This window comes from Archocentrus centrarchus, chromosome 6 (genome assembly GCF_007364275.1).
Source record: "Archocentrus centrarchus isolate MPI-CPG fArcCen1 chromosome 6, fArcCen1, whole genome shotgun sequence".
In the NCBI taxonomy this organism is placed as follows: domain Eukaryota; kingdom Metazoa; phylum Chordata; class Actinopteri; order Cichliformes; family Cichlidae; genus Archocentrus; species Archocentrus centrarchus.
Genome location: NC_044351.1, coordinates 17098338 through 17110769, shown reverse-complemented (window position 1 = coordinate 17110769; position 12432 = coordinate 17098338). Strand labels below are relative to the sequence as shown.

At 42.1% G+C, this 12432-nt stretch overlaps 1 protein-coding gene across 3 annotated transcripts in view; it reads left to right on the top strand.

Moving 5' to 3' along the window:
• The first annotated feature begins 461 nt into the window (after nucleotides 1–461).
• tjp1b (tight junction protein 1b) overlaps nucleotides 462–12432 on the top strand; it is a 68451-nt gene continuing 56480 nt past the window's right edge. For 2 of the 3 annotated variants that reach the window (XM_030732562.1, XM_030732561.1), the window contains exon 1: nucleotides 10399–10737. In XM_030732562.1, coding sequence (XP_030588422.1) covers nucleotides 10586–10737 — 152 coding nt within the window. In that variant the 5' untranslated portion in view covers nucleotides 10399–10585. Of the gene's footprint in view, nucleotides 968–1524; nucleotides 1637–10398; nucleotides 10738–12432 lie in introns of those variants that run through there. The other variant, XM_030732559.1, reaches the window with a different exon arrangement.

The window sequence follows — 12432 nt, the reverse complement described above, 5'->3', positions numbered from 1 at the left end:
TTGGAGAGTTGCTGAGCAGTGGACTGCTGAGAGCCTCCTGTCTTGCTCAGCTTAACAGTACTTCTTATTCACTTTACACAATTTTCCTCGATGGATAGAGGATTTGACTCTCGAACTACTTGTTTTGAAAGTCTCTGGTGATTTCTAGGCTAGTCAGCACAACCCAAAATAACTGTGGAGTCTTTGACATGGTTGTTCTAAATTATCTTCAAGGCTGTAACAGAACAGACAAACTAGTTAGACACATTTTTAATTAAATGGGCCGTGCAGATATTAAATGAATACTTAAGTAAATGTTTGATCTTCCGACGAGACAGGAAAATAATGCAAAATATGTTGAGGATGTCTAAGCACTGGTGAGCAATGTGCATTGGTGTACTTAAGAGTCTGTTAATCTTCTTAGTGTCGCTAAGTACCCAGCTAGAAATCAGCTACTGTCCAGATTGTCTCATCCTGCCCCAGATAAACGACTCAGACAACAACAAAGAGAGGCTTGAAGAAATATGCGGCGTGGTTTCTTCACTGGCATGAAATATGCACCTCCCCTCCTTTGGGAACTATTTTGACAGAGCTGTGGAAGAAGTTTTGGTGGGTTTCCTCAACTTAAAGATGTTTGGCAGTGGCACCAAGAGGTGGTTCGTGAAGAGGCAAAGAAGGCAGCAACAGAGGTCTGGCAGGAGGCCATGTGCCAGGAAGAAGAGATGGGCAGCTAAGATTCTCCAACAGCACAGAGAAAAAATCCTGAGCGAGCTGGATGTCAACAGTGTGCTTCCTTACCTGGTGTATGATAAGGTTTTCTCACTGGGGGAGTACAAGGAAATCCTGGGACAGGAGTCCAACAAGAAGCGGACAGAGATATTCCTGGACCATCTGTCCTCGAAGGGGCCGGCTGCATTCTGCTCATTCTGCTCTGTTTTGGAGGAAGTTTGTCCTCACCTGCTAACCTGCTTTCTGTTGGATGGAGCAGGTACAAACATAATTTAGCCTCTAATTACATCGTTAACCAGCACAAAAATGAAAGGTGATAGAGGGGCTTTCTATTAAAACCATTTCAGTGTGCATTTCAAATAGCAGAGGAGCTCCAGCTTAGTGGCTGCTTTGTACTTATATGTTCAAAAGTTTTAATTATATATACACATTAAAGTTGAAAACAACACAAAGAAAATCAAAATACTTTGCAGTAATCCAGCAGAACAGACTAAGAGCAAGCAAAAATAGCTTCTTAAATCTGGGTGGCTGAGGGGATTACTGAGCTGCCAGTGTTCCTAACTAGCCTCTGACAACATATGGCCTCAACGTGGATGCAGTTTGAGGGGGCCTTGTCTGTGCCGCACTATTCCAGATTAATATTCTTTTACGTGAAACACATTCTCACAAAGCCAAATGAGTGTCTTCCTTACATATGGCTATTTTCCCACAATTAACAGCTTGTGAATTCTCCTGCTTGCACACCGGGTCAGAGAGAAAGAGGTGTAAATCAACCAAATCATAAAAAGCGGCTAAAAGATTAATCTGTTCCTACAGATGGTGTCTCAGGACGGGGCAGGAAAGGGGGCCTCCTCGTGCCCCCAAACAGTCCGGGAGAGCAACCGCTGTGCTCGCCTCCCATGTACACCGACCCCATGTTTGACTCCAGGTGAGAGCTGCTTTACATATTAATGATGTCATGTTGAGTTTAATTTCTGATGAATTGCATGATGAGCTATGAGAAGATAAAATCATCCTTCCATGTTCGAAACATTCAGATAGAGGATAAACTAAAAGGTGTGACTAAAAGAGTGAAGAAACGATACAAATGCAGATGCTTCCATAGCTAAAATACACCCATTATTTGCATGAATATCATGATAATTTGGTTTTTTTTTAATGATTTCTTTGAACTGTTCTTTTTCCAGGGTTGAACGATCGTACAGCATACATATTTAATGACTTTAAAAAGCAAGAATTGGGCACACAAGTTTGAATTCACTTAAAATTTTCTCTAATCCAGGCAGGGCCAGAATTATACATACAGGCTCACTAATATTTGGTAAAATGTCCCTCAGCAAGTTGCACCTGGGTCTGACGCTTTTGGTAGCCATCAACAAGCTTCTAGCATCATTCTGGCTCGATATCTGACCACTCTGGCAAAAATGGTAGAATACATTATTTCATCCACTCTGTGCAGTGTACCCGTGCCACTGACAGCAAAACAGCCCCAGGGTGTGATACAACCGCCACCATGCTTGACAGTTGGTACAGTGTTCTTGGGTTTGAAAGCCTCACCTTTACTCCTCCAAACATACTTCTTGTCATCGTGGCCAAAGATCTCAATCTTTGGTTCATCTGACCCTCAAATTTTTCTCTTTTGCTCGTCCATGCTGCAAATTTCATTTGAGTGTGAAGGTGTTAATTTTGGAGCAGGGAGTTCTTTCTTGCGCTGCACCCACTCAGTTGCTTCACTGTGCTTCACACTGTAGAACCTTCAGCACCTCTTATTAAAAGATTTAAGTGAATGTATGTATATATTTGAGCCTGTATGTGTACATTTGACCTTGTGTGGATTCAAGAAAATCCAAAATAAATTCAAACTCATGCACCTAATTCGTATTTTTTTAAAGTCATTAAAAATGTATGCTGCACAGTAACTCCACCCTGGAAAGAGAACAGTGTAAAAAAAATCATTAAAAGCCCCATATTACCAAATGATAAGTGTATGTTAACTTCTGACTGCAACTGTATGTGACATGAGGGGTCACTGAGTTGACTTCATGTCACTTCAGTTCAGTTCAATTATAGCTCTAATTCACAATCCAGCAATCACCTACGAGCTTGGTCATAATCTGCTGAAAAAAAAAATACATGAAATGATCTTTCAAAATCTTATAAGCTTTGTGCTTTGGCATTTGTAGCTAACACATCTCAACCAAGTTGAACACCTCTGTATTTCATCCTAACCATCCTTGACAGCGCTCTGCAACTCTTGTTTAAAATTTTAAAAACACCAAATGAGGGAATATGTTTAGGAATAATCCAAGCAATGGAGCGCTGAAACAGTTCCCGAGCCACTAAGAATAAAGCTGCAAAAAGAGGAGCATAAAATGACCTCTGCTGTATTTTTTATTTATTTATTTATTTTTTTTGGGGGGGGGGTGCATATGTAAGAGAGCAATGTCTGGTAGACAGAGTCCTGTGAGGCAGTTTTTTGCCACTGTGTGTGTCAAACCTTTTGCATGTGTCACGACTGAGTGACGGTGTCTTTCTGGGTGTGTGTGTAGACCTCTGGAGAGCATCCTTAGCCCAGCTTGCACTGTGGTGGGGGTGGGGCAGGAAATATTTCATAGAGTGTGTGTGTGTGTGTGTGTGTGTGTGTGTGTGTGTGTGTGTGTGTTTGAGAGGTTGCATGGATAGGTGGGTGGGGGCGTGTGTGTGTGTGTGTGTGGGCGGGGGGTTGATGTGAAGCTTCAAGTGATGGGACAGGCAAGCTGATATGCTCCCTGGGCCGTTCCTTTTTAATGTATGACAGCTAAGTCAGCATGGGGACAGCCATCCCAGTGGTTTGGCCCTGGGCACTGACACACACACACACACACACACATACACATACACACATAGACAGGCTGACAGAAACAAACCAACACACTAAACAGCATAACAGCACACACAGCCAGAATGGCCACAGAGCCTCCACAGGAGATGCAGTACGCCAACAAGCAAATGTAAGTCCTTTTAAAATTTAATTTCAGGGTTTGATGCTTTGTTTGTGCATTCACCTGAGACTGTTCAGCCTAGCTGTATTGTATATGTGAAGACATTCCTTGGAAACTGATGTCTCCGACATGTATCTGTAGGTTTTATGAAAGGCTTGTTTTCTCTGCACTTGTCTTTTTTGATGCTAATGTTCTTACAGCTGGCGAGTCAAGTGTCAGGGAATGCTGTCTGCATGTATGTCAGGATAAAAAAGCATAATATAATCTTTTGTTTATTCACTTTTAGAAGAAGTAGGACAGAAACCGCCTCGAGTGATGGATGCTTGGTTTCAAAAATTCTGTGCCAGCATGTGTCCCCGTGTGACAGCGTGAAGCATGACTCCTGCCTGGCTTGTTATAAATGTGGAGGCAACCTGGGAATATCTTCCTCTTGTTTGAACCGTGTGAAATCATGTGAGGTTCTTTTTTTTTTCACCTTTACTCCCTGAACACTTTCTCTGATCCACAGCAGAAGAGCAGATTGATTGTCAGCTCTGTGGGTTCAAAGAGGCACTGTGTTTATTAGTCGGGCTTTTTGTGCCTCTGGTCAGTATCCTGCTGACTGAGAGTGAACATGCAGCATTTAATCACATCTCCAGGCTCCTGCCTTAAAGGGCACAAAGAACCTGAGTGCTCTTTGCAGGAAGGTGCAGGAAATGATGTGAAGCTTGCTGAATCCAGTTTAGGAGTGTTTACAATATGAGGCTATTGCTCTTTTTGAAATCAACATTTAAAACCTCTTGACCCCTCATCTGAGTATGAATGTGCAAAAGGTTTCTTAGCCCAAACTAAAGCACAAATGTAAGTGGAATCAACCCATGAATACGCAGAAATATTTACTGAGTAACTGGCTAGTTTAAGAACCTGTATATATCACATTCCCCTATGGAAAATGAAACGATTACCCAGCATGTGCTGGTCGTGTGTCTGGATCTGAGGCCTTATATCTATGAGGCCTTATAGCTATATGTGAGCCAGCAGCGATGATGTAAGTCACCACGCTTTCATCCATAAGTGGAGAAAATGAGATGCTGGCAGGTTGAAGAGGAGGTGGAGGAGGAGAGCAGAGATTAGCTGGAGCTGTGAGGTTATGCTTCTCCGTGCTGATGACTCACCTCATGGTACACAGAGAGAAAGCACTGCGACAGCGCTGAGGTGTGACTGTGTGTGTGTGAGTGTTTCATTACTCTTGGTCTTCTTGGTGCAGTGCATTCATGTGAAGAGGACTTTCTCTGTGAACTCCTCTTTGTTTGGTGCAAAAGTAATAAATCACAGTGTTACAGCGGTAGTGGTTCTCAGGGCTTTTGTCCAGGTTTGTCTCCTCTGGGAGCAGCTTCCAAGTCCTACAAACCAGCTTTGAGTCTGCTGTACAGAAAGAAGTGGACAAGCAAGTGTAAGGACACAAGAAAGAAGGGCAGCCCCGTGTGTCCTATTTACTTGCTAAAAAAAAAAAAAAGTACTTACGTGTGTTATTAGCTCACACGTGTACCTCCTGTGTGCGTGTCTGTGTGAGCATGCTGCTGTCGGTGTGTGTGAATGTGCGGCACACAATAAGAGATGTCAGCAGTGGGTTCTCATGTGAGAAGGGTAATGATGGGGCAGGCTCCTCTGTGGAGATGGGGGGGGGTGCATGTGAAATCAAAGTGCTGCAGTGGAGTGTGTAAGGAAATGCAGTGGGCTTCAGACTGCAGCACAAACACTGACCCACTGCTGTGTTAGTGCTTCCCCACTGACACACTACCACTGGTTTCCATGCACATGAAAGAAAAAAAAAAAAGACAGCAAGAGAGAGAGAGAGAGAGAGAGAGAGACTGTTTGGTAATGTGTGTGTGTTCTCAGCAGTTTTCCTATCATTTAATGGCTGCTGTGTCTTACATGCCTGATAATGATGATGTGCAGTGTCTGATTAATCAGGGGAGTTATCTGAGTGGCGTTCTAGTCAATGGGAGGCGACACAGTGCTTTGCTGGTGGGTTTTTTTTGGAGCGCAACTCTGGGCTGATGATTCCATTATCGGTGTATTAGCTGATTGTTGACAGGATCCAAGATGCTACAAACAGGATGCAGAGATATTATTGCCAGTCTGGATTTAATGTGTATGTAAAAAACTGAATTATCCTACAAAATCTACAGCGAGGTACCACTAACAGTACATCCATCCATTTTCTTCCACTTACAGTATTCAATTCAAGGTCACATCTGGGCTGGAGCCCATCCCAGCTATCATAGGGTGAGAATGGGGTACACCCTGTGGACAGCTCAACAATCTATCGCAGCCATTCACGCGCACATTGACACCTACAGCCATTTTAGTATCACCAGTTAAACTAACCTCTTTGGACTGCAGGAGGAAGCTAGAGTAAACCCACATATGCACGAAAACTCCACACAGAAAGGCGCCAGCTGGCTGGTGGATTCAAACCCAGGGCCTTCCTGTTGTGCAGCAATAGTACTAAACACCACACCACCGTGCCACTAATAAATCATTTTAAAATTACTGTTTGTGCTGTTTGCTAATTACACACACAGTTTAGTCGTATTTTCAAAACAAACTATCTTCAGTGTGATGAGTTAAAGACAAAAACTACATTATTAACACATTTGGTAATTTTGTGTCTATTTTAATGTAATTATTGGGAAATTATGAGCTTTTTTAACATGAGGTTTCCTGGATAATTTTCATAAAAATAAATAAAATCTTGGTGTAAATGACTGTGATGTATGACATCCATGCACTCTATTGGCCTAAAATTAATCAAACTGAAATATATTTTCTTGAATCAGACTAAATATATTTGAAATATAAGGCCACTGGATGTAAACGTATATGTCTATAGCATCATATAAAATTTGAACTACACTGATATCTTATTGTATATTCTGTCAGCACCAGAAACCTGTGTAGGAGCCAGGCTTGTTTCAAGCCTTTGCAGGTGTAACATACACTGTTTTATTTTTAAAACTAAATCCTATTTACTTTATGCACACTGAAGGCTTTTCATCAGCAGGTACTGGATGAATGAATTTATGGAAGTATGAACACTGGGTAAATTTAGGTTCCTTTAAAGCCCTGAAGGCTTTTCTGCTTCCAGTCACCCAGAAGTAACTAGCTGGCAACCACCAAAAGGGCTGTTTTACATTTCAGAATATGCCTGATGTTCATTTTCAGTGTATCAGCTCTGCTGTAAATTCTGCTATTTCTAAAGCATCTTACCCTGGATGAACATTTACTTTAAAAGCAGGGACATCTTCTCACCTAATCCACCAAAATGTTTCTTTTTACATCTCTGCTCATTGTACTTTTACAGATGCAATGTCACTGTGCACTTGCCAAAGTGAGTTTCACTCTGTCACTTCGGTAGATTTAGGATACTTTTGTGGACAAAGCGTACGGCATCATGGGTGCAAACATTTTTAGCAGCGTTGGCCACAGAGGGATTTGCTCCCCTGACACTGGCAGTCTTAGTGTCATGCTCTGCCTGTTTAGCTGTATGGTGGAAATCATTTGGATGATAAAAAAGTTGCTGAAGTGGATTTTCATTCAGACTTTTTAAAATATAAATTAATAAATTAGTTAATGCCTTTATCACAATGGTTAAATGATCTATTTTCTCTGTCATATATATATATATATATATATATATATAAAATATATCCCCAGTTTCCATTTATCTTTTGTTTCTGTCTGCTTTGGTGAGGGTGGGAAGTGCAGTTCAGAAACTCAGGTGTCCTCTAAGACTCCAAAGTCTAGACTAATCGACTTACTCTGAAGCTTAGGACGGCACCTCTGTGTCAGTCTATTGACTGAAAAACAACCCACGCCAGTGTCTGTTTGCTGCTAATGACAGGTGGTGTGAGCACAGTCCACTGAAGCAGAGCTACTACGACCACTCTTCACTTGAGTTTATCAGTCACAAAATAATCAAAAAGGCAAAAAAAAAAAACATATTGTCCATTTTGTTATTGGGCATTACCAATTTTAAAAAATGTTTCTCAAGCTCTCTCAAAAAACAAAAAGTAAAAGAGCCAAAAATCTCTTTGATTGACTGATCGCTGGTTGTGATGTAAAAATATACAAGTGGGAAAAAGCCAGTTAAAAATAATGTGGTTGTAACAGGTATGAGTTCACAGAATTCATAACCCAGTGATGGAAATATAACTAAGAGTAATAATTCCCTGAAAGAAGTTCAATAAAATTAATACGAGGCGTGGCTCCAGTGAAAAAGTCCAATAAAATGAGTTCATATTGAGTTTAATATTGTACTGAATATCCAGTCTTCGCATGCTTTATGTGCAATTTGGGTTAAGTGGACACAGAACTGATGATTTGGTTGTAATCTTCAGTCTTGCTCTTCGATTGATTGTATGAGTAAATGTGACAGCTGCTACAGGCTTCTCTGTGTATTCGCACTGTATGAAGGACAAGTGTAGATTGTGGACACACATTGCTGGTCACCTGGGTTAGTGTTAGCACATTCTGTCATGGTGTGCTTTTCAAAGTGCAGCCTCGCTGGGCTCAGTCAGCTTGCATGTATTACATCTGGGTGCTCAGTTTCTTCCTACAGCCCAAACACTGAAAACTGTCCTGGATACTCAAAGTTGCCAGTACAGTAGGTGTGATTCTCTTTGGTGTCTGTCTCTGTTGTTTGTGCAAGCCTTCTCACAAACTCTCAAGTTAAATTACTCACCAACCATATCCTGTTACTATCTACTAATCAATGTCATACATAAATGGTTATGAGCAGAAAGCCAGCAGCTGTACAGTAACATGTATGATCCATTACTTTTTGTTGCATTTTATAAGTTAAGAATAGTCAAGAAGGCCCATTAAAATCTCCCCAGTTGATGCTTACATTCACTTTGCATTCAGAACTAAGAGAGAAGAAAGTGGCATATTCACAAAAATGAATAGCACTTGGCTGTTTTTACTCAAAATGATTTGATAAATGGCATATTATGTCCCTCATTACCAGATAAAATATAAGGAAACTCTGGAAAATGTTAAGTACTCGTAAGTAAGACTTGCAGTAAAATTTCCCACTAAACTATATACACTTTATGCTGAAGTGTACTGTAAGCAGATACAGGCTTACAGGCTTTTCTCTGCTACTAATGATGACTCTGCTCCTGTCATGTCCTGGCATTTCAGGTCCACCTCCAAGGTGACAGCCCCAGTATAATTTAAATACCTGGGTCTCCCCATCAGCTTTTAGAACTGATGGAGCCTTTCAGATGGGAGGTGAAATGTCTTTAAGAACCTAAAAGAAGTCCAGTTGCCTTCGACTCAAGCACTATTCTATATGACTCAGAACCTATACAGACACCAACAGTAGGTTCCTGTTGAAATTTAGCTCCAATTTTTTACAAAATGTTCAGAAAATCAGTCAAGAACATGCACACTTTTTCATTCAACATTCTTCTTACTGATATTTTAATATTAGGAGTTGGTTTAATAGTAGCACTACTTCTCCAGCTAGGTGACATTAAATCATTTCGGAAGCAGAGGGCGTGCAAGACAATGTTAGACCTTAAGCAGTGGACTGAAACTATTTGGGGTCAGGCAGACCTAAAGCATAATGAAAATATGGCATTTCTGTCTGAGTGCTCTCATTGGTCTTGTTTCCCGAGGGGTGACTGAGGCTCAGGAGGTAGAGCAGATTGTCCAATAAGTGAAGGGATGTCGATTTTCCTGTCCACATGTCGAAAACTCCTTGGGCAAGACACTGAGTCAAGCTGCATCACCATGGGTGTGTGACAGTGTAGCCATGTAGACAATCTGCTGAATTAATCAGCCTCTGCTTTTCATCTCTTTAGTGGAATAGAAGTTTATCTGGATGTCACATGTTTCCCATATGTCATAATTTATTTAGTAAGATGGGGATTATGCTTGGTTGTGGATTCGGACACTGGCAGCTGCAGACACCATGGATCAGTAGTCATTCCTGCCGTACTTTTTATAAGTCTGCCTGAAGGGTGCATGGGTAACTGGTCCACATGGAGCTTTGTGCTCACCATTTTTGTATCACTCAAACCAATTTGGACCCTCATGGATTCCTTAACAGCTGCGGAAATCTATCACTTGTGTATTTTTGTTTAGTTTTTTTTAAATTTATTTAAAATGCAATAAAATTGGTGGAGGCATGCCTGGTTATCCAGCACACCCCGTCCCTGACACTGAAAAACCAGAAGGGATTTCAGCCATCATTAATCTATCAGGGGAGGGAGGGTTACTCAGGGAGCTCTGAATTTTTAGTTACGCCCCTGTAAGTCATTACTGCTTCCCGGAAGTATTACGTAACACAAAGGTAGTCGACTTTCTAAAAAACCAAAAAGCAACCCTTAACAAGTAATTAAAGACAAACTTTCGACTTCCTAAGCAGATGCTACAACCGAACATCTCTAAATTAATCGGTCCCTTACCGACCCCCCCCCTTCTCCTCCCTCCTCCCTCCCTCCCTCGTTCCCCTCTGACTACACTGTACACACTCTCTCCCCTACCTCACACACACGGACGCCTGGACGCTGCAGCGTTTTTAAGAGAGTGTTTCCAACCCAGGAAAGGAAGGAGGAGGCAGGAGGAAGGAGATAATGTCCAAATCCTGACCGTAGTCATTAAAAAAAAAAAAAAAAAAAAAAAAGACTTAAAAAAAATCACAGTTCGGATGGATCGGCGGTCTGTTTGTCAGAGCTAAAACACGGTCAGAGTGTCATTGCAGACATGGGTCGCAGCAGTACGGCACCTTTCGCTCAGCTCCTTGGGGAGTGTTTTCGCTGTCAGTCCTTCAGCGCTGGAAATGGCGTTGTGATGCTGAGCATGGAAGACGCAGCGGAGGCGGATGCCAGGGAATAAAGAAATATATGATCACCTGTGCTTTTCTTTGGGTTGGATTTTTAGTAGCGGTGGACAGTACCATGGTGAATTACCAGAAATACATTACTGTTATGCAGCTGGCTCTGGGGGTGACCGCCTCCAACAAAGAACATTGTCTTCCACCCAGGAAGCGTATGTGGTGAGTATCAATCTTGGTGCGGATGATGGTGATGATGTGATGCAGGTTGGGGAGCGAGAAAGGGGGGCTGCGATGAGCCGAGCCGTCGCCTCCCACATCTCGTCAAATGATGAGCGGGTTACGGAGCCAAAATGCGCCCGGCTCACACACCGAAAATGACATAATATTCCTGTCAGCCACTGCAGCCGGTCTGCACCATGTTGCAATCATTACAAACCCACGGTGGTCGATACACAGTGGGCAAAGCAACTACTCCGCATGCTGGGAGTTTGCGTGCGTGCGTGACTGTGCGCGCGTGCGTGTTTGGAGACAAGTGGCTCTTTAGCCTTGTCCTTCCCCTCCATTAGTTTGTAAAGTTGAATGCGTTAGGATGATGTCATAGCTTCATCGTGGTTTTCTTTACCCCCTTCCACCCTTCCACCCCCCAACTTCATGTGCGTTATTGTACTGTATGGCCTCCACTGCACAGCTGTTGTCACTGGAAATGTCATCATCAAGCTAATCATGTGGTAAACACCACCCCTCCTCCCCCAACCTCACTCCGGTTCTCAAAGCTGTCTTGTAACTAGTTAATAAAATGTAAAGCATGAAACATGTTTCTCTCCTGTTTTTATTTCCTGTGCTGCAGCTGGGCATCTGTACACCTCTCATTAAACATTTACCTCCATGATCTGCTCTCAGCATGTCTTTGTGTCTTGTCTACCCACCTATTCAGTGTCCCCATTACTCTGTGCCTGAATGCTACAGTATATTGCAGTGACCACCTCTCACTCGCTTTCTTTCTTTCTTTCTCCTGCTGCTGCCTTGTTCATTTGTTTACTTCAAGGCTGCCCTTCTTTTCATTCCTTTTCCTTACTGTAAGTAGATTGTTTCGGGGGGGGCTCCAACACAGTATCCCTAATTACAGCTGGATTACCATCTTGTTTGAAAGCAAAGATGGTTAATTAGGATTCAATAGGCTCAGTGCCACTCTGATAGCGTCTTACACAAATTCAAAATGTATCGCACAGTGTGGCTCACGCTGGCATGGCTCCAGTGTGTGCGAGACGCTTAACTGTTATCATCACCTCTTTTAAGCCAACCTAAACCATTTCAGTGACTGAGCCAAGGACAAAACAGCCATAATTTAAGAGCATATGAAAAACACCTCCAAGTTAAAATTACTTCACGTTATAACAACAGGATGTGTATAACAGACATTAGTAGTAAGTAATTTGAAGCAATAAGGTGTCTCTGTACTCTTTTGCTGTGTCTTAATTCAAATATTTACAACCGCCACCATCCCTCATAAACAATGAAGAGGAGTCAAAGTGCCGCTGTAACCTCCGCAGGGGTCAGGAGCTTACCACATGCAGCTTTTTATCTTTCAGTCTCTTTGGCTAATCATATTCCTTAGTCATTGTCTTATTAGCCTAATTGCCCCCGTGGAAGAAGATATGGGATTTATTTCACTCAGACTGAGGGCTCCTTTCATGTTTCTTCTCTTACTGTTGTTTTCATACTTAGACCTCCATATTTAGGGAGATTTTGGAAGAAACTCTTTATTGTCTCGTCTATGGCAGCACACTGATACAAAAGGCTTAAGTGGTTGTGTAACTCTTAAGTGATCTCTGACCTTGTTAAACTTAATATTTTTTTTTTTTACAGCTAACTCCCAGCAATCCCAGCAACTGAAAAATGAAACACAGTCGCTGT